The sequence below is a fragment of the Pygoscelis adeliae genome, unplaced genomic scaffold, assembly GCF_000699105.1.
Source record: "Pygoscelis adeliae isolate BGI_AS28 unplaced genomic scaffold, ASM69910v1 Scaffold1, whole genome shotgun sequence".
In the NCBI taxonomy this organism is placed as follows: Eukaryota; Metazoa; Chordata; class Aves; order Sphenisciformes; family Spheniscidae; genus Pygoscelis; species Pygoscelis adeliae.
Window position 1 is genome coordinate 5,193,804 of NW_008824051.1, and position 22,746 is coordinate 5,216,549.

The 22,746-nt window shown below is 38.3% G+C and overlaps 1 protein-coding gene across 1 annotated transcript in view; it reads right to left on the reverse strand.

Annotated features, from left to right (window-relative positions):
* Positions 1–5,010: 5,010 nt before the first annotated feature.
* Positions 5,011–22,746, reverse strand: part of DISP1 (dispatched homolog 1 (Drosophila)) — a 36,049-nt gene continuing 18,313 nt past the window's right edge. The window contains exons 2-7 of the mRNA XM_009333666.1: positions 22,509–22,538; positions 18,355–18,478; positions 16,432–16,559; positions 15,900–15,997; positions 13,706–13,803; positions 5,011–8,660 (exon numbers count right to left, since the gene is read on the reverse strand). Coding sequence (XP_009331941.1) covers positions 5,016–8,660; positions 13,706–13,803; positions 15,900–15,997; positions 16,432–16,559; positions 18,355–18,478; positions 22,509–22,538 — 4,123 coding nt within the window. The 3' untranslated portion in view covers positions 5,011–5,015. The remainder of the gene's footprint in view (positions 8,661–13,705; positions 13,804–15,899; positions 15,998–16,431; positions 16,560–18,354; positions 18,479–22,508; positions 22,539–22,746) is intronic.

Below are 22,746 nucleotides of genomic sequence, written 5' to 3' on the forward strand. Positions count from 1 at the left end.
TTTTTCTGTGGCGTTTTCCCCCCCCCCCCCTTCTTAAATATGTTGTCACAGAGATGCTACCACCATCGCTGATGGGCTTGGCTTTGGCCAGTGGCGGGTCCATCTTGGAGCCGGCTGGCATTGGCTCTATCGCACACAGGGGAAGCTTCTAGGAGCTTCTAACAGAAGCCACCCCTGTAGCCCCCCGGCTACCAAAACCTTGCCACGCAAACCTAATACGAGGCTTTACAAGGGTTTAAGAAAGTTTGTTTAGGCCTCAAAGCAAAGCCATCCATCTGCTCTGAAGACTCACCACTGGGAGAGTTCAACTACTGACACTACCATCATTGTGGCCAGCCTGCAGCAAGAGAGCAAGTATTATCCCTGCTGCTTTTAAGAAGACAAATCAGCACCAGTTTTAATTAACTTTAACGGCTTGGGAACTAGACTCAACATACATTTTTAACTAACAGAATTTAAATAAAAGCAACAACCAGCTGCTCCTCTGGAATATGTCTATCCATTTGCAGGCAAAGTGACATTTATCAAAACCTAAAAAATGGAATCTAAACCCAAGTTGGACATTACCTTTAATACATTTCAGGAATCAACCGAAAAGTACGTGTCTCCAGGAAGCACCTGAGTCTATGCAACTTTCCAAAGTGGAGACCTTAAGAAAAACACTCGGAATACAAACTGCCAAGTAAAGGGAAACAGCAAAGTCAAAAGTCCTTGGTGTGTAAGACTACTTAGTATTTGGAAGTTACATCATGGTAGTACCTAAAACCTGCAGCCTCCCTAAGCTGCGCATGATCTATTTTACAGGCTCTCCAGACCTCAGAGACCTTATTCTGATAAAGTGAGTGGACCGGTGAGATAAACAGAGGTGGAATGACTGATGCCAGATCAATACTACGTACAGAATAAACAGTCAAAGGATAACAACATCAAAGTGAGAGTAGTTCCGCGATAGTGACACTGGATCCAAATTCAGGAGTCTGCGGAGATCTGTTACGAACTCCGAGAAGCTATTGCTTTCCTTTCAGCCTCTCTAACTTACACAGACTTTTTTTGCAAAGGCAAGTGTTGTTTCACGCTGTGGGAATACGCGATACTTAGTAGGATGGTGTCCCAACTCACCATCATAAATCAAATGCTAGATGTATAGGCACATCAGGTGTTATTGGCAGAGTAAAACTTAATATAGCTTGCCAGCATGTGGAAAAAATTTAAGGGCCAATCCAATGAAGTCAGCGTGATTTTGGCCTGAATCACCCATCTGCTACCTATATTAAGTAGTATAACATTCTCTATATAAAGAAAATATACTCAATTTTGATCACGTTTGACATTTCTTACGGTGCTAAAATTTTTGTCATTTGTCAACCTGTATTTTTAGAGCTCTCTTGGACTTACTGCCAGGGCTCCATCTGGCAAAATTAGAGGTGTTCCTAATCCAAGGCATTTCAAAACAATTCTCCCACATTAGTTAAAAAAGATCAAGTTAAAGTGATTGAAGGTGATTGTAAAAAGATGGATTTTAATTTTCTTAAAAAACACAAACAGTGAAATAGTAACTCAAAAACCCCCTCTACGTTACTATAGCAGCTACCTACCCATCTACCAATACTTTCTATGAGGTAGCTGTATTCAGAATGATTACATATTGAGCCTGGTGTAATATTTTAAAGGACTTATTCTAAATTATTGTATCATTTTTTGTTAATCACTGTATTACCCACACTATAAATATAAAGGACAATACAGACAACTAAGGTATCTAATACGTTAAACATACTTTTTTCCCCCTGGCTGAGGTGAATTTGAGAGAGTTGGTCTCAGATGCAAGTCCCACTCCCAGGAAGATTCTGGTTTGTATTCTTTATTCCTGAAGAAAGCGTACTAGCAACTTCAGAGCCACAAACAGATCACTGTCTTCCCACATAAAGTCTCTCTCTCCTCCCTTGGATAACTGAAGAGATGTCACTTTGAAGACCCACTGTACATACAAGTTACAGTAAAGTCTTTCCTAGACTTTGAAAAGGCAGAAAGCTCGTCTGTCGTGTCCCAAGCTACACGTATCATCACTGCCAGAACAATTACCAAATACCCTGCCCAATTTGGTAAATACCCCAGCATGGATTATCCATAGAAATAAAGCTCTACATCTTCTAAAGCCAGGACCATGTCACTTCACGGAGAAGCACTAGCCGGTGCCAGCGGTAGGGCCCTTACCCCACATGGGCAGCCTACGAGAGAAGCACCACACTTAGCCAGCGTGGGGTGCACACATCCAGATTCACTATGCGATCTCAATGCAAGGGGTGACCTCAGTGACAGCAGATCAGTTAATGGAAATTAGAGTATTCTAAGCTCATCAGCTTCCCTTGGGACTTGGCAATCATTGGCAAGTCTTAGAGAGATGTCTCAGTAGGATGTAATGGTCCTTGTTAAGATTTCCTGGAGTGGAACAGGATCCCATCTCTCCTCGCTTGCTCCTAGTAGCCTGTAAAAACTTAATTATTAATATTTATTTTTTTTCTCTCATGAGTTATCTGGGGATAGAGTAATGCACAGCCTCATCAGCCTTCAACTGTCACTGGAACCAACTCGTATTCTCTTCCACTCTCCAGGAGTTGTATTGGTTTGGATTTTAGAGTCTATACGTGAATTGACATAGATGCGGCACACACGGTGCTACTTACATAAATATTAAACTTATCTATTTCACTGATTGCTCCTTGTCCAGCTAAGTGATTTGGAAGGAATAAAGCAGTTAGCACGGAGGCAATGGCAAAGTCACAAAAGGCAAATACAACAGCGATACTGCTCGCTAGCCAAGCACATTAGCTCATTTTAATCTTTTCTAAGAGTACATTACATCACAACACCTTATCTGCCCCATTTTTTTTACTGTATCAGCCTTTAAGAACATATAAATCATAATGAAAATACAACGTTAATCTCTATCGCTTACCTTACCGTTATAAAGGCAGTTATTAATATAAGCAGTTGAAAGGTGTTTTCCTTATACAGAACGTAGTTGTGGAAAACTGGCTTAGAAAAAACCTCACTTTTGAGCTCATCAGCTCAAAATGTCCTATGTTCTGTAGATGCGTTAGCTGGGGACCTCCCCTAAGGCCCCTGTCTCAAAGGCACAGCTGTGAATGACAGCTGCTGTGACAGGCACTACATAAGCATTACACACTGCTTTGGCAAGGTCTGACTGCAGGTCAATTAAACTACCATAACATAGTTTTTATTTCAGGACGATTTATTGCTTAGCGTGTTACATACACCCCTCACAGAAACTGCACTCAAGCAGGTGCAGTGGTCAGGAAGAAAGCTGGACAATAGCAACAGCAACAGCCCAGTTTATTTCTTATCCCTTTTAATTTCTTTAGGTTGCTAGCACTGCAAGTCTTAGCTCTTTATAATTAATAGCTTCTATGGCGCACAGAAAATCCTTGAATTGCTCTCATTACAGATATTTAAAAAGAATCTGGCTCTAAATTGAGTTATGAGTTTTAAAAGAACTAAAACTGAGTTTTATTTTATATCTAAGAAAGAATGCTACTCTTCTTAAACCATGTAAAACTATTTTAGCTTTTTCTGTAGATTTCAACCTCTTACTCTGTTCCGGTCACTGGGATATATAAGCGCTAACATCACTACTCCCAGACAAACCAAAGTGGTTTGTTGTATGACACTAATCTCCTACGTCCCTTCAACACGAACATTAGAACAGAAAAAGCCAGGCTTTTCCTCCAGTGATTCATAACACACCAAGTACATGATATCACATCGGTCCGTGAAATCTATCTTCTGTTATCTGTGTATAGTAAAACAACATAATCAGCATAACCAAGCGATTATATGCAAAGAGATTTGTCATTAAGGTGCATAGCAGTTATGACATACTACACAGTTCCAGCTCTCAAATCCACTCTCCCTGAATGATGAGACCAGCGAGCATTCCCATGACCAAACCATAGCTGTCATTTGACTAAACCCTGTAGTTAGACAAATACAATGTCTGAAATCCAATGTCGTGGTTACACGGTTTAGTTCAGTATTTGTAACTAACATCTTGGAACTTCTCTGGGTAAGGAAACTCAGAGCACAATATTTTATGTATTTGAACCTTTTGAATTGACTTAAACTCTTAAGTCTAGAACATGTGCGTTAACTATGCCTTTCTCCACAGTAGATTTACTTCGAATTTCCATACTTTGTGGGAAAAAGTTCAGTATTGCAAGGCACTTCATGCCCAACTTTATGTATGTATAAAAAATCAGGAGTTATATATCATACACATGAATTAATACTTTTCTTGTCATCACTGAGAATTAAATAATGTTCACTTACTATTGTTTCCACCTGTATTCTCCGGTATTTAATGGTAAAGTCTACACAGTAACTGCCAGAAAGGGCAGTTTAAAATGTTTTACTGCACTATATACACAAGTGCTGTTGACCTCCAAGAGCTTTTCTTTAGATTTTGTTAGGATAAATAGTTAAAAACATTCCCCAAACAGGCTACCCTGCAGAGCCGGTCTTTCAGACAATCCTGAATGAACACAGTTACAGTCCCGCCGCTGTTTCAAGGTGCGCACAAGCCTGCCAAGGCAGCAGCGGAATAAAGGTAAATGATGTAGTCGGAAAACGTGGCAACCTCAGTCTGCCCCCAAACGTTACCAGTCTCACAAGCCCTGGCTTCAGAAAATGGAGAGTTTCTTTGTAACGCTTTATTTCTTGAGATGGTTTATAAGGAGAATTCAAACTCTAATGCCCTGGGACAAAAACTAAATCAAGCATAATCCAGTTTATGAGTTACAGCAAAAAAAACATTCTGGACAACATCAGGTTTTGCTACATGTAATGGCTTTATGAAATGTATAAGTGTTACTGTTCTATAAAATACATCTCTCATTCCAAAACGCAAATTATAGTTCATATTTATTCAGGACTTTCCTTTTTAGTGTTTTAAACTTACTGTTAGAAGAAAGACACAGGATTGCCAAATTAAAGATTTATTATAGTGTTTTTATTAACAAACTTTCATTGGAAAGTTCTGGGCGCATTAACATAGGAGGCACATTGGCTTCGATGTTTGGCATTTGACAGTCAACAGAATTGCACTTCACTGTGATAGCCTTGCTACAACAGTGTGAACTCTCACGGCAACCCTCATAGCGAGCCTCTCTCACTGACCTATTCAGCAGATGTTTTTCATCATTTTGGTCAGCCTTCAAAACCCAGTCATTCTGCAGAGAACGCTGATCTATCTTGCTCTCAGCTTTCTTTTTCTGCTTTGACAGAGAGACTTTCTTGCTTTCAACCCCGTTCGCTTCTGTACCACCCTTTTCATCACACTTGTCTGCCTGTTGACAGAATCCCTTTTGGTTATTTGATACGCTGTTCTCACATTCAGAGCAACGCACTATTAGAGGTCCTGCGTTTCGGCAGAGAAACTGTGAGGAGCTCATCACCTTTGGAACAGTTCTTACGTTTTCCTCTGGGTTTTGATGAGCATGTGAATCTGTCCTATTCATTCTTTGATGTGCCTGAAACTGCTGCACGGACTGGAGGAAAAAATTTTTAGGCAGGGAGTTCTGCGTCATCGTTCTTTTGAGCCTTCCTTGAAGGCAACTGCAGTGGAGGACATGCTGGACTGGATGCACATAACCTTCGGCAGCTTGCTGTAAAGCATTTATAGGAGCTACAGAGCTTTGGATCTGTACGGTTCCCGGTGAAGGAGAACACTGGTAACAGAAGGTGTCACTTAACTGTTGACACGAGTGTGGACTCCACTTCACTGCCACTTGCTTATATGCATCAGGACAGCTACACTGCCTGTTTTGAGAGAAAATTGGGCATATGGCGTGTTGGTCAATAGATGTCTGTAGCATAGCTGAACTAGCAACATTTTTTATGCTGTTACTCACTTCACTATTATAGGCTGAATGCATAGGCATACATGTGTTTTGGGGCCTGCTGCTGAAGAGCTCTGAGCAGACATGAGTTTCTTCGTAAGTCGCTTTCTCTGCAGGGTTACAGACACCAGTTTGTGACGCCAGAGGCTCGAGCTCATAGTGCTCATGCTCCATTTCTGGTTTTTGACTTCTGGAGTCCAGCTGATATTTGCTAACAGGATGTGATTTATTTTGACCTCTGCCTCCTTGGGCTCCTGAAAAGGTCTGAGAGAAGGCATTACACCGCAATTTTTTTGGTAGTGGGATCTGGCCACAAGTGCCCTGGGGTCCAAGGCATCGGCACATGCACTGGAAGAAGAACGTTGCAAAAGCCCAACTAATGCACATTATAAGCATCATAAAAGTGCCAAGCTGCGTGTACGCCAACACTGTAGAGGGCATCATCATTGCTCCAGCTACAAATGTAGTCAATGCAGCCATTGCAATAGCAGAACCCATACGGCTTAAAGAAAAAATGACTTTTCCCTCTCGGTCAGGGTCAGGGGCTAAGCGATAAGCCACTCCATAATGAACAGCAAAGTCTACAGATAAGCCAACAGCCACCGAAATAGTGACAGATTCTAACACGTTTAGCTCCCATCCAAGAAGAACCAGAGAACCTACAGTGACGAAAATAGTTCCAGCTATTGAAACTATTGCATAAAGGCTTATAATTATATTCCAAGTTGTAAGAAGCATTACACTAAATGCAACAGCAACTGAAAGACCCATGGCAATCAGAGTACCATCAGAAAGACTGTCCTGAAGATCATAAAATTCAAGGTTACTGACAAACCAACCATTGCTAAGACCTTCAGGAGCAGAACTAAGCTCACTTGAAATCCATGAGTCCACCTCTTTGTAGAACTGATGCATTTTCTCATAAGCCAGCGTGAAGAGGTAGGTGCTTTGGAATTCCAACACCACTGCCCTGATGGTGTCGTTTAGGTCAAAGCGAGGCCCTGGGGTTTTACTATCTAAATGGTACCCTGTGCTCCTTTCTAGCTCCATTATAGCTCTCTTTATACATAATTCGAAAACTTCTTGTTTGTATGGAAAGCTCCAGTGGCTGCAGCAGGGGTAAAGAGATGGCTCATCGCAGTCTTGATTTTCCATCCACTGCTTAAATGTTTCAATGAAGCAGCTTGTGAAGTCTTGTTCTTCAGTCTGATAATAAAATGTTTGATTTCTTAACTTCTGACAGAAACGTAAAATCCAAACCTGTGAAGCTGGGCTAGCAATATTAAAACTGCTATCTAGCTGCAGCTTTCCTTTACTTTTAGGATTTAAAGGATCACCATTATCCTCAGGTGTGACACCCCAGATTACTGTGATTGGCATGTGGAGCTCCTCTCCATGGTGGACACGTTCAAACATAAAAAGCTTTTTGTATTCTGCATCATATCGTTCAAATGGGTGAGAAGACCTAAATACCTGAAACTCAGAGAGCTCCAATGACGGCAATTTCATCTTTGGATTTACACACACGATATATGCGCCACCAATTGTTAAGGCAAGGAACCAGAAAAGCCAAATATATCGAAATTTGATAACAATGCATGGCAAAACTTTTTCAAAAAATATCCTGGATGCTTCTGAGACTGCAAAAATAATCTTGTGAAACATTTGGCACAACACTGTCCAGCAGTTTTTGTTGTTGTATACCCTCTGCTGAGGTTTCTTAAAGCAACTGAAAATATTGAGAAGATATCGTTCATGTAATACAACTACAGCAGGTAGCCATGTAACCATCAAAACATAATTCACCAAAATGGCAGTGCCGGCATAAACACCAAAGCACCTGATTGCTGTGATATTGCTGACGTAATTAGCATAGAAGGCAGCAGCGGTAGTAAAACTCGTGACAAACATGGAAAGAGCAGCGTGCTGCAACGTGATGCTCACTGTCTCAGAGGTTCCAGCATGAGGTTTATCAAATTTTGTGTAGTTCCAAACATCACATAAGACAAAAGCATCATCTGCTCCAATCCCAACAAGAATAATCAATGCTGTGAGATTCATGAATGGAAAGAACTCAAAATTAAATACTACCCGATAGAGAAAATAAGAAATAATCAAGGAACTAATTATTGCAAACATAGTCATCAGCGTGATAAACATGGACTTCGTGTATACACACATAACTAATAAAACAATTACAATGGCTATGGCAGGATACACAGTATCCATCAACAGGTAATCTTGAAACAATCTATGTTTTATTCCAAACTCAATCCCTGTGACGGTTGTTACACCATCAGAAGCGTTCCAGTTCTCAAAGTTATCTAGGTAAATACTCATCATGCTTTCCCCTTTCTCAGTCGGAGAGAAGAGCATGCTGTATTTTAAAGCTGGTAAGACATAGTCAGCTGTCTTTGGGCTTAGAAAATCCTTGTCCACTAGATAGTGGAGGATCTGGTAAACAGCGTTGTACTTGGTACATTTGCGAGGCACATTTGTACACTTTAGTTGGTCCTTCCTTTTGGCATTCATATCCCAGCAGTCCGGCCCCAGGGTTCCGTTGTAGTAGTATTTGGCACATGTGCGAAGCAGCTTTAGGGTGTGAGAGACATCCCGTTCTACGATTTTTTGACATGATGACCTGTTGTTTAGAATAGCGATGTAGTTGCCCAGTGTCCAGCTGGGACAGCACGAAGCAGCAGTGGCTCTCTGGCAGAGATCGCCAAACTGGGAATGGGATCTGATCTGTGTAAAGACAGGCAGGGCAAAAAAATCCAGTTTAAAGTAATAGTCTGAATTATTAGAAACATTCACCCACAAAAAAAATCCCAAAGTGATGAAAATTCAGCTTACAGTCCTTTTGTGTTAACATTTTAAATTATTTCCACACACATTGTTTTTGATCAGCATCCTGACATGCAGCAAACTAAACCAGCAGTAACTCAGTATACTGACTTGTCGCAGCGGCATAAAATTGGCAGAAGCATTAAGTATATTGTAATTTTATTGTCTGAAGATGCGCTGAGGTGGTTTTTTTTTTTTTCCACAGAGTGAGGACTGTTAACTCTCTTCTATTATCTTATGCTATACTCCTGAAAAGAAACAATCAGCCATACATCAATGAAGTTTCATTCTGCTTGGAATCACATACTGAAGTTCCTAGGAGAGGCAGGGACTTACCATCCAGAAAGAAAGGATGTGACAGCTTTACGACTTCCATCGTCTGACCTCTCTTCTACAACCCTCACTTTATGAGTCTTTTTTAGCTCTTGTACAGTTGACAGACATTTCCCCCAACCAGGTCAGCCTGCCACCCAGCCACTGCATCCCCCTAAGTCATGCAGGATTTCCAAGGCACAAGCACAAGATAATTCCGCTGTGGCATGAAGCACCCCAAAATAAGCCCTACTGCACAGAGACAACGGTCATGCCTCTGAATGCTGCACCCACCGTGGGACAAAGTCCCAAGAGTTGACTCAGGAGTGGAGGAAGATGCAGCAGCAGCAAGGCCAGAGAAGTCACAGGGACAAGCAGGCACCAGAGGCAAGTGCAGACAGGGCACAGAGCTGGGTCATGGGGGAGGACTGCTGTTGTCAGCTCAAGTGACTGCCCAAAGCCTAGGAACTACCAGAGCTTTACAAAAATGATAATAATTTTAACATTTTGGTTAACGACTGTCCTTAGCTAAATGAGTGTTAATCCCTTACGTGGATACTCCCCTTTCACTTCAAGAATATTCCAGATTTAGTTGAAGCCAGTAAGAGCATGACCTAGCTAAATCACCATAAGGCACTTCTATTTTATAGATGCTTTCAATTTTGCCTAGAACTGAAACTCTTAAGTAACAAGGTTAGATCAGGAAAATTTTCTCAAGTTGGGAAAACTCAATCTTGATAGGGCACAGGGAATATAAGTCTTAAATCCAGAACTTCTGGCTTGTTATACATGACGAATTAGAATTAATCCTTCAAATAGTTAGATATATATAAAATTTCAGTCTTAATCAAGTTACATAGAGAATGAATGAACACATATTAATACAATCACACTAATAAAGCCATGTGCTTAAGAGTTTACAGGATTGGGCCCTGAAACCATTATCCATGTACGATTTAAATTTAGGTGATCTGAAATATACCACTTTGCCTTTTTTTTTTTTTAAGCAAAATTGCACAGGTTTATTATTAGCAATCCTTTATAATGCAGACAAAAAAACCCTGCACTTGGGGATTCTCATGGCAGTTATAAAAGCTTTAATATGGACTTAATTTTGTCAACCAGTTTCTGAACAATAACAAACTGGCATTCCAAAAACCCAGGATAATTCACATTTAATTGTTTCCAGATAAAAACATTCACACATGCAAACTCAGGAAAAACTGAACAACCTACTAAATAAAAGGAAGCACTGGAATAGCATATCTGTATTTTTCATGGCACATCTCCAGGTTAATCCTATGAGAATATAATAGGCAAATTGGGAGGAAAGGACTGTATTGTCTTCTCTATGTATTGAAGTTCAAGATGGGACAATGAGGTTTATATGAAGTTCTTCAACACTTGCTGCAGGCCATAAACATTCACTGGTAAAGTAACTGTTGCCAAAGATAAAGTAACATGAGCTGGCAACTGGAAATTAGAAATTAAAAAACAAAATTTAGCTCTGGATAGCTCATTAAAATACTATGTAAAATGTTAATATATTGTAGCATTGGGCTTTGTTGGTGATCCAAAGGAACTGAAAAGGCCATTTTACTATTGCCAGGCTTGGTCTGCCACTGGCAACATTTTCATTTATTTTGGAACAAGTAAGGAAACTGAGCTGTGCAACCTGCGCACATGCTGTACCTGCGGGCAGATCTGCCCAAATGGATCTACACAGCGACAGAGAATCACAAATACACGGTTTTGGGGAAGCACACTGAGGAGATCATTTACAGTCTTTGAAGTTTATAAAATAACTGTTTACAATTTATAGAGAAAACATTCTGCAATTAACAGGTGGAAAAAAGGGCTCTTCTTATCCAAGTAGTAAAAAATTAGAACACCTCCTATAGCTATTTTGTATATAAAGTTTCCATGAAGATTATAGGGCTACCATATGCTGAGCAGCTGCAGGATGGAGCCCCTAAGTGTCAGTAAAACATATAATTAAAGTAGTTACAAGCAGATGGGAATACAATTAACACATAGGGGATATATTGTTAGTTCATAGTATATAGCAAATACTAGTTGGCGCTGAAATCCTGCTTATCATCAGAAAAACACCTGAATTCTAAGGTTTGCATTTCCAGAAAATAGCGTCTGATTTTCCTGTCTTTGAATACAGAAAGTGTTACCACTTATTTCAACAGAACTGTGGCCCTAAACAAGCATGAATTCAACAATAAAAAAAACCTACAGCCAGAAGAGAGTCTGTAAGACCAGAAGGTCACTGAAGTCATCAATTTCTTCCGATAGCTGCAGTGCAAGTCAGCATCCTCTCTAGGGACTGGCTGCTAGCAGAACTTAGCATTCAAAAGTGGGGCATATAGCAGCACTTCATGAGTTCTAAAAAGTGTTAGAAGTGCTTAGAAATCATTAGAAAGTGTTAAAATCGTTTAAACATGTTATTTGTGAGTAACAAGGATTTTTTAAAAAATTTAATAAAAAAGCTTCAGCCCTTTCTGAGCCCTGAGTATCTAATTTTTATTATTAATTTACATACATAGACCAGCAATAACTGCAAAACCTAACCATATCAATGTTTTGTCTACTAACTAGCTAAAAATCAATGCTGCTATCATGATGCACTGTCATTCTGCTCTGCTGAGATGTTCAATTACCATATTCTTAAGTAAATACCTAATTGACAGAAAAGATCCATAGAAACATTATCTGCAACAATATTCTCTATAAATATCTACACAACTGTGAGTGTAGCTGAAGTAGCCAATATTTAATTTTCTGAAGTGTTCTTATTTCAAAGGAAGAGCTATTTTTATGGATACAAGATGTGTGGTGCTTGTTTTTTGAAGTAGTTTTATCCTTCCCTCAAAAAGTAAAGCAGTATTTGAAACATTATTATAAAAGCATGCATATAGGGAGGGAAAAAAGAAAAATTCCTCAGGAGTAGTGCAACCATTACAAAGATTATTCTTCAGAGGTAATTAACTGTCTTTATTCTGTTATACAGAAATGATATTTTTTTTAATTCAGACTGCATTGCTTTGCAATGATCTATACTACTTGGGATTTACCTGCATCAGCTATGTCACTAAACTTCTACAGTTAAATGTACAGATTAGCATCTCCTCCCTAATTCTCAGTTTTTACAGTGGAGAATAACTTTTTACAAGGGTATCTCCTGATTGAACTGGCAATATGATTCCTCCCTAGCTCGGTTCATTCAAAACTGAGCTGGGTTAGTTTAAATACTGTACTTTGCTCACCTGGCTCATTCTGATTGAAAGACATAAAGGGTAATCACATGAGCCATCCTGCCGGTGCAATGATCTCTGATGGGGAAATAAGGAACCTTTCATAAGCATGTGAGGACAAAAACCCACTTACACCAACAGAGGCCAACCAGGACAACACGCCTGTCAGCAGACAGCCAAGGGAGATTCGTTATAAAATGTTTCACTACAGCTCAACATTTTAAGCAAGCAAATGCCAGCTCTTAGGGAAAACAGTTTGGGAATTTGCTAAATTAATATAGTTGTCTAAAAGGCAATGATAAACAAATCTAATAATGAAAAAGTTCCTCATGAAATAAACATGGTATAATCTGAATTTAGTTGTTTATGATTATTTTTGTTTTTGAGGAGAAAAAATTAGAAATAAACGGATCGTTATTAATAGAAGAAAAACATACTGCTTTATTTCCATACAAAGTCACTAGTACATAAAAATTTATGGTTACTCAGCAGTTCAAAGGAGTTCACTCCAGCAAGTGACAAGCTTATATTTTACAAATGTACTTTCTGAATGCTTATTTTATTTTAGCCTTTGTCAGTTAACTTCCATCAGTTGAAACCGGACATCGATTTCAATCAGAGCGCTAAATTATCTTTCAACACATGTAAAAGAAACTATCGTAGCCTCTGAAGCTGGCTATTACAATGGTTATTTTGACTATGCAAGGTACTGAGTACAAGGAAAGCTAAGAGAAATTACAACAGGGCCAGGTAGACAAGGCCAAAATGTCTTCTTTCATTTTCTCTGTTTTAAAGAGAAAATCAGTATTACTCTGAAAGTATCACTATCTACATCTTATTAATTGGGCTATATTTCTAGCTACTGTATCTACATTCCTTTGATGTCCATCTGCCAACCTACTCTCTTTTGACCTAAAAAAAAAAAAAAAAAATCTGAGTGACCCCCTGGGTGTCAGAGAAAACTGCATATGCTATGAGGATGCAGCTAGTTCACCTGAAGGTGAAAAAGCAAGAAAAATGAATTATTTGCTGGGAAACAAGAATAAAAATCCATGGAATAATATTCAAGAGGAAACACACAGCAAAAGTTAAGATAGTCCTTTCCCCAAAGAAACCTTTTGAAGCAACCCTCCTCCATCCCATTTTGGATGGTATTAGTAGCAACACCAAATAAATTCCCCTTTATAATCTGATTTACAAACTGGAAGTTGTTTTTTAACTTCGTCTGCATGCTGACCGGCCATTTGAAAAGGATGTGAACAATGTGAAGTCCTCTTATATGCTACTGGATGGCAATGGGCAGCAAAACAAAGTTTCAAATACATCCTTCATATCTGCAAGTTAAACGAATTAAATGCCATCTTTACTTACCCTCAAGTTATCTACATTGCACATTGACTTAATTGCATTCAAATTCCATAAATTCTCTCCTTCTGTTGATGTAAACACCACTCGTGAATAGCGATCACCTGAAAGTACAGGAGGGGGGTTTTATAGATAGTTTGGGTGTGTCTGGTATCAAAGACTGAGGCAAAATCCCACCATTCAAATGACACAGATGAAATCTTTGTCAGGTCATGGGAATCCACCTCCTTCTCAAGATGAGCTATTTATCTGTAAGACTCAGTCCGCATGAAAGTTTCAGTTTCCTTATTAAAGTGCTTATAGTAAATATGGCACCTTCAATACTATATACCACTTAGAAGCTCTACAGACTTCTATTCAAGCAAACTATCTTCTGAAATATGACAAACAAATAAAAATCAAAAGATCTAATCAGCAAACTATGAAATTCTTGGCACAGCATAATGGCAGTACACAGATAATAGTAATCAAAGGCTAATTTAGTAAGTCATTTGGGAATATAAATAATAATTATAAAGCTGTTTCTCCAAGAATGTTTTTGCTTTAGAAGCAAATGTCTGCAGTGGAAACTGTTGTGATATCCTTGAGGCCATTTTTAAGAATTCTACATTTTAGACACATACAGCTTAAATTACAAATTAAATCACATTTATTAGAAGACAGCTTTTAGGAAAGGGTATAATTACTTAGTGGCAGTGAGATCTTCATGCACAGCTAAAAAGGGAAACATATATACAAACACAAATATACGGTACTGCGTAACACAATATGGTACTTTGGGTTAAGAAACATTATCACATTAATTACAGTATTCCAAAACCCAAAAGGCTGTTCACTGCTGTGAACGTGCGGGATTTTTGCCTTTCACAAGACTAATGAAAAGACTGAGGGGTAGTGCTTTATGATCGCTGACCGTGCTTTAGGATCAAGGAAACTGGAATCTGCAAATGCTGAAGCAGACAAAGAAAGATACCAGGAATGACAAAAATGGGTCAAGAGGAAATCAGCTGTTTTCTTTACATAATGGACTGGCAAACTTTCCCATAGAAGCGCAATTCCTTCATGACTGCCATAACTGAGACTATGCAGAAACAGTAGTGGAAAGAATGAGAGTGAGACTACGCAGAAACAGCGGGCAGGATAAGAGGAGTTAATTCTGCTTCAAGTTGCAGTTAATGCTCAGTAGACTTTTGTGTTCATTTCCTCTTCCTAACACAAGATATGCTCAGTCTAATTTGGTTCTGCTCACAGGAGCAGAAATGACGACCTTTCTCACATCTTCTCATTTAGATGTAAGACCATACCGCAACTGGGGGGGGGAATCATAAATGTGTTTTTCACCCCGGTTTTTACTGTTCATCACTCTCTCAGATCAGTATAAACAAATAATTTCACAAGTATGTTTTTGTGCTCTGTTATCAGTCCTCACATATTGAAGTAGCTGCAAAAGAGCCCAGATTGTTATTTGAATAAAGGCAAGATCTACATCTGCTAATGTATGCTCTCTGCCAGAACAGGACTTATCAAAGTTTTGCAGTATGCCTTGTAAAAAGTCAATAAAGACTTCTTTGTCCTTTTTGTCCTCTACTTTAACTTAGACAGCTTCATAAGCCTTCAGTACTTTAAGGTGGAGGTCTTTTTCGATTTTTGTTTCTCTGAGGAGGGTATTTTGTTTGGGGGGGGTGGTGGTGGTGGTGGTTGTGTGTGTGTAGGTTTTTTTGTGGTTTTTTTTTTTCCTAAACAAACCCCTAAATTCTGTACAAGTTATGACCTGTGGATGTCTTTTAGGCCGCATACAGGAAAAGTATTTTGATTTAGGTTTTTTAGAGTTAAGTTAATGGCACAGGTAAAACACAACTTCTTCCCTAGTGTGAATTAAGTGCTACCCCTATAGTCATACACAAAACACTGCTTTTACAATGATCAGCATTACCAGTAACTAATAAAAATCTTCACAGGAAACAGAACCACTTAAAGGAAGCACTTTAAGTAAATACAGTTGCTTCCTAGGAAGAACCAATAGAACACAACATTTCAGCCCAACTTCTCCAAAGACTTCTGCACACAGAAAGAAGGTGCTTATTGCGAATGTACTAAGCAAAAAATATTTTCCTAGTTAGGCATACAACATACAGAAGAGCTCAGAAATCATTCAACTGGCAGAAGTTTTTAGCATTCCTTACATCATTTCTCCACTTACTTGGAATATCGCAGAAAAAGGTATCCTTATGGAAGTTCCAGTCTGCTTGCCTCTTCTCTCGTTCGTAGTGATCATCTGACCATCTGTCATCTTGATGGCTAAACCAGAATAGTTTTACCTTACTTTAGCAAAGGGATTGTTAATAAAAGGAGCATCCAAACAAGTCGCACATCTTGATAGCTCTTATGTATGAGGAAACATATTTTTACCAATGTGACTTTGGTAGACAAAAACTGAAATATTCATTGAATTTTTTGTTTAAATTAGAGACTTCAAAGGAAATGACATTGAGCCCAGTACTGAAAATATCCATAATTCAAAGAGAAAACTAAAATTATACACTTTAAGGAGCTTGCGATGGGAAATATCTAGTTCCGTGTGAAATGCCTTGAGAATTGTAGATGATCAGAGTCAATGTTTATTGAAATCAGTGGCAGTATATATATTAACTTCAGAGGGTACTGGAGCAAGCGCTATGTACATACAAAAAACCCCCAATAAAATAAAATGCATTTTTAATACAAATTCTTACCTTTTAGCTTGCTCATCTGCATATTTGAAAGGATAGTTTGCAAGTGTTGCTTTGTACCCTGTGTTTTTCACCATATTGTTCCATGTGACCAGTCTCTGTCCGATGGCCGTCCCTCTTGGTTCAAAACCCTAAGAGAAGAACATCACAAAATTCCATTAATACTTTTCATTCTTTAGCGCAAACGGGAAAGTGGAAACATGATCAAAGTGATGGATAGTTTTCATTATGAAGCATAGCTACTCCAGGCATCTACTTTTAAAGGTAAAATGCTTTACGACAGGTCAGACAAAATAATGACCAACTGTATAGAGTGACAAGGGATTACGAATTCTTGCACGTACTACTTCTCTCCCTGAGAAGTGTCGTGGTTTAACCCCAGTCAGCAACCAAGCACCACACAGCCACTCGCTCTCCCTCCCCCCCGCTGGTGGGATGGGGGATAAGAAAACTCGAGGGTTGAGATAAGAACAGTTTAATAATTGAAATAAAATAGTAATAAAAAATTGTAATGAAAAGGAAAACAAGAAGAGAGAGAGAGGAACAAAACCCAGGAAAAATAAGTGATGCAACCACTCACCACCCGCTGACTGATGCCCAGCCAGTTCCCGAGCAGCAATCGCCGCCCCCTGGCCAACTCCCCCCAGTTTAGATACTGAGCATGACATTGTATGGTATGGAATATCCCTTTGGCCAGTTTGGGTCAGCTGTCCTGGCTGTGCCCCCTCCCAGCTTCTCGTGCACCCGGCAGAGCATGGGAAGCTGGAAAGTCCTTGCCTAGTGTAAACACTACTTAGCAACAACGAAAACATCGGTGTGTTATCAGCATTATTCTCATACTAAATCCAAAACACAGCACTGTACCAGCTACTAGGAAGAAAATTAACTCTATCCCAGCTGAAACCAGGACAGAAATGATGATGATTTAGTCCATCAAACATTCAACACTTGGTTTTCAGAGCAAGGGCATTCTACAAAGTCTTCTTCTGTATCTCAATTATCACTCTTTACCGATTAAAAAACACTCAAGTATATCTTCTCTATTTCTCCAAGAATAAGGCAAATGTTGAAATGATTTTGAAAGTGACTTCGAAACAATTTTAGTAACTTGGCTGTTTTCAAGAAATATCCATTACATATCTATGTATACAGATATACGCTACTATAATATAAATAACAATAACTTATAGGAACAGTATATTTTTATTGGAGGACAATAATTAAATACAATATTTTCAATAAAAGTCCTGGACTATGAGCCTAAAGAGAGCTCATGAAAAGTAAGAAATGAGCACAGTATTTAATAGAATCTGATAAAAATTACTTTCAGTCTTTCAATATGGATATCATTTCATCCCCAGAAGGCACTTAGAATCCCCTTTTCCTTTAGCAGATCCTGGCCCTCACTCTTTGAAACCTGATTTAGAACGTATGGTCTGTGCTGTACATCTAAAACTGGGATGAATTTACATTATTCAATCTACAGTAGTTCTGTTGAAGGACATATGACCTTTCAACAGCAAAATGCAGAAGGAATTTAGTGGATAACACACTCTGATGGCAACTCCATCTTTGTATCACCATTAGCTGCTCCAATATCAGGATTTAATACATTATTTTTATTTTTTAATTAGAGGAATTACAAGGCTCTTTAATACCTCGTTTCTTCCATGGATTCATTAGACAGAACTTGCTTCTGCAAGCTTACTACCAGTTGAATCTCTCTGGAAATTGATTCCCAAACAGATTCATAGTACAAGGAACCTTTTCAGAGACATTAAGAGCCAGTTTTTTCTTCCAGGCAGATCTCAATTGAAGAGGAATATATCAACTGCTGTACTTGCATCTGCTGTTTACTGCTATCACTGAAAAGACAGCAAACCAAAAATACTTATTTGACAGTACAATTGATTAATATTTACCTACCAGCAATGGATCAGAGAAATCTGGAAGATCTGGAACCAATATTCCAACCAGAGCACACACCACTATTAACACAGTACACATGCCCAGAACCACCACGGGCCAGTCAGCTATCAGCGCAGCATAGCTACATGGAGAGGAGCAGAGAAAAAGATGTTACAGAAACAAAAGTTATACACAAAATTAATCCATACTTCTCTAAAGAACCATGTTGAAACACTGACCCATTTTCTTTGTTATACTTACAGGAAATTAAGCTAGCTGTCACAAATGGACAGAACCAGTTTGGAAACAGTTTATTTCTACACTTTGTTTTTTAAAGGGGAAAAAAAAACCACAACCACTTTCTATCAAATCTCCCTACTGAAACTTTCTATTCTTACACAGAAAACTTTTCATATCAGACTGTTATTTTTTCCCCCAGGATTCTGACAAAAACGCAGGCTTTATCTTAGATTTTCTTCATCCTGCTACAGAGGTAATTATGGGCTACTGAAATAGGTATTTCTGTTGTTTAGTACATGTTCAGTATTTAAAACTGCCATAGCAATAATTTACATAAAATGCTTTTACATAAAAAATGCAAAAAAGCATATGTGAAGTGAAAACTGTTGATTAAGACTGAACATAATTTTTTATATAAACACTTTTTCCTTAACTTTATACTTAACTTTTGTCATGGATATTATCCATGGCTGGGGACCACTAGAAAATAGATGCTTTGTTAAAAATTTAATGACAGAAAACATCACAGTTTCTTGTTTGAAAGCTTAAGCTTTAAAAAAAATATCAAAGAGAAGAAAAATCAATTTTAAAGTAGAACCCAAAAGAAAACATTTCCTCTATATTTAAAACAGTCATTAAAAAAATACTCAAAACCTATATACTAATGATCCATAAAATCTGTTGTAAATTCAAAGGTGCAAGGGAGTTGCGACATGATACATAAACTAATCAGCATTAATTGTTTAGTCTTCTAGTATAACACATACCCTTGGATTTTAACTCCTAGTTCATTCTAAATTTTAAGAGTGCAAGAATTTTTATAAGCAAATCTAATTTTCATCATTTTCGTAAAATATTTTTAATTTTGTTAAACTGACAGAAAAGTATCAGAAAATAAAATACAACCCAGAAATCTTAATTTCTTAGTAATTTTTCTTACATAAAGACTTGAATTCATAGAGTTTATGTTTCAAGGGCAACATTGTCTCATCTTGCGAGCAAAGAGAGTACAGAAAGTCCCATAAAGTTTAAAAGGCATTAGAAAAATAATTATAGGCTATGAATCATTCTATACGGTAGTCTCTGTACACACTAAATATTGATCAAGATGATCTATACTCTCATTTCCTCCTCAACTTACATGCAATGTAACATTAAAGTTTATAGCAGAGCGCTCTTACTTATTTCTACTGTCTTAAAAGATTATGGTTCTTGTCCAGTTTCAGAGCAACTCATTATCTAATCACAGCTCAATTATCGGCTCTGTCCCCTTGCTAAGAAGGGAGGTAATGCCCCGCTCCTCACGCCAGCAACAGCTTCCCAGTTTTCTAACTGTAAAATCAACAGCAGTGAGTAAGCTTATTGCTGACTTTCCATAGCATGTGGAAATAGGTATGGTCTAGGGGTCTAAGACCAGCTTTAAGGAGCAAGGAAGTCCAAAGCACTGGGTGTATCTCAATTTCCCATTAGGTAAATGTGGAATAATTCTTACATTCTCAAACAAGAGGTTAATTAGCAAAAGCTTGAAAAGCAATCTGAAGTGTAAGTTTTTATTAAAGTGAATCACAAAGGGGCAGCTTGCCAAATGAGCAATTGTACAAAGAAGAAGTGAAGGGAAGTAAATGACCTAATAGAAATTTCCTATTTATAGGACTAAATGTTTTCATAAACACCAAGTGCTAGATTGACTAGCTATTATAAACATTTGCTCTGAAGTCATAAAAATCATACCCAAAAGATTTATTTTCCTATTAATCACTAGTGCCAGATTTACCGCTTTGACATGTCTCTACACTTCCATTCTCAGCTAAGCAGCTCTTAAACTGGTTAAATTCTTCAGTCACTAGCTGTAAAAGAAACTATGTCCTAGGCGAACTGCTTAACATGTTAATAAGCCACATACAGAAGACAGTAAGTGTTTGTTTACACCTGCAAATTTGTCCTGTTTCTTGTATCACATACTGAAATTCAGATAAGCAAAGCTGGCCTGGGCTAGAAGATCAAAAAGGACTAACCACACTATATTTTAATTTTATTTGTCTGAGCATCATCTGGTGCTGCTGAGGGCCCTGGCTCCAACCAAGTTGCCTACAGCCAGCCTTGATCCCAACCCACCATAAGTGGCTAAACAGATGGCAGTAATTTTATTTTCCACCCATTAAAAAGCCATAAAATGAGTTCAGTTACTTGTTATCTTCTCTGTGAAAAGTAAGTCACTGCCCTGAGTTACGTTCCACGTAAATGACCACTTGCCTGACAATGTCCGAGTCCAAGAGGAAAGCACTTAAATCAAATTCCTCAGTCACGGAATCACTCACATTCAGAAAGCACATCCTTAGTGCTAAGAACATGCTTTAGTACTTTTCTAAATCCTGCTTTTTGATGCCTAATTAAAACTACGGTTGTGCAATGAGCTGGGCATATGGCTCTGCGGATACATTGTTTCTTTTTTTTCCACCAAACGACTCAAACACTAAATGATGAATTCTCAGTAACTGACACTGACTGAATTATCTTTTTTTATGCCATTTCACCCCCTGCTTTCAATCTAGTTGTTAGAATTGTGACACTGCTGTAAGCTGTCTTGTACCATGAAGATGCATATAGCTTTCATTAATTTCTTTCCTTCTACTGTTTTTCACACACGTGAAAAAGGTTTGAGGTTTTTGGTGTTTTTTTTTTTTTCCTTCATGTTTTAGGCAATTAAAAACGCTTAGGAGATACAGTAATTAATTCAATCTACAGTTATCTCACACATTTAGCACCACTAAAGACTGGTTTCAAGCAATTTGCCCCAAGCTGAGCTAAGACCTCAGATGCTTTCTTAAAAAGGAGGAAAAAAAAAAAAAAAAAGACAGTGCTCCACTTTTTCTTCTCATTTTAAGCTATAGCATGACACATGGATAGTTTTAAACTTTTTAATTCAGCACATGTAGGCAGACATACTCAGGTTAAACCACTTCCCAGTCTCATATAAGAGACAGAAACATGCCATATATAGTTTCCGTAACATAAAGAGGTTGCTACGAGCAACAGGTATTTGTGGCTGAATTCATATTAACAGATGTATGTAACTCAAAACAGATATTTAGCAAACAGGCTTGTTCTTTACTGAAGGCAAATTGTAGCAGTTTTAGATAAGGTGCTCTATTGTTTTCTCTGACGCTGCCATTCTTCAGAGCATATGCAGTCCAAACCTAGTGTTCTTGACTGTGTGGGGTTTCTGGTTTTAGGAAGAAAAAAAGATCATTACGATGAAATTTCTGAACTTCTCTGTCAGGTTGTTTTATCGTTATTGATGATAAAACCAAGCTGCTTCACAGAATAACCCTTAAACAAAAAGGTACTGAGTCACGGGCTTTTTATGCTTGCGCAGAACGTGTATATACACACAAAGAGAATGGCATGGACTGTAGTAAAAAATACCTAAAATACTTGCCAAAAAGGAACACTGAAATCTGCATAGACTTTAAAATTCTGGCCCGGTATACTGTCTCCAAAAGACTCTCCAAAAGAAGCTCTTTACAGAAAGACTACTTAGGGGGAGCACAAGAGTTTGGCCACCATCCGTGGTCTATCCTCTTCCTGCTCCCCCACAATTCACAGATGTGTGATTAGGGATGTTAAAGAGCTTGTCCCTGGCTCCTCCTTTCAGTGTTTACTTAGGGACCCACTGCAGATCAGTTCTTCTAAATGTTGTTTGAACTTGCTGATGCTAACTGCCTCCACAATCTCCTGTGGCAGTTTCAAAAATTCACTACCCACTGCATAAAGAAATACTTATTTTTTTAATCTGTTTTAATTTGATTGCCTACTATTTTCCTTGAACATTCCTTACTCTTGCATTGTGTGGGGAATGACAGTTTTGCCATCACCTTATCTACTGCCTTTATGATACTGCAAACCTCATATGTGACAGTATTAGACCTTACCTTTTTGGTAACTTGAACGGTCTGGCTGGCCTGGAAGGAGGGGGAAAAAAAAAAAAAGAGTAATTGAAAATATATGAAATATACATGCACGTGCCAATTTGTTTAATTCTTCCCATACATGGATAAGCAGCTAAATTCTAAAAATCAGATATTTTAGAATATAAATTATTTTTAAAGCCATACAATCATATTCAATTGAGTCTTTGCAAACAAGTAATTCAGAGAATAATTACAGCTA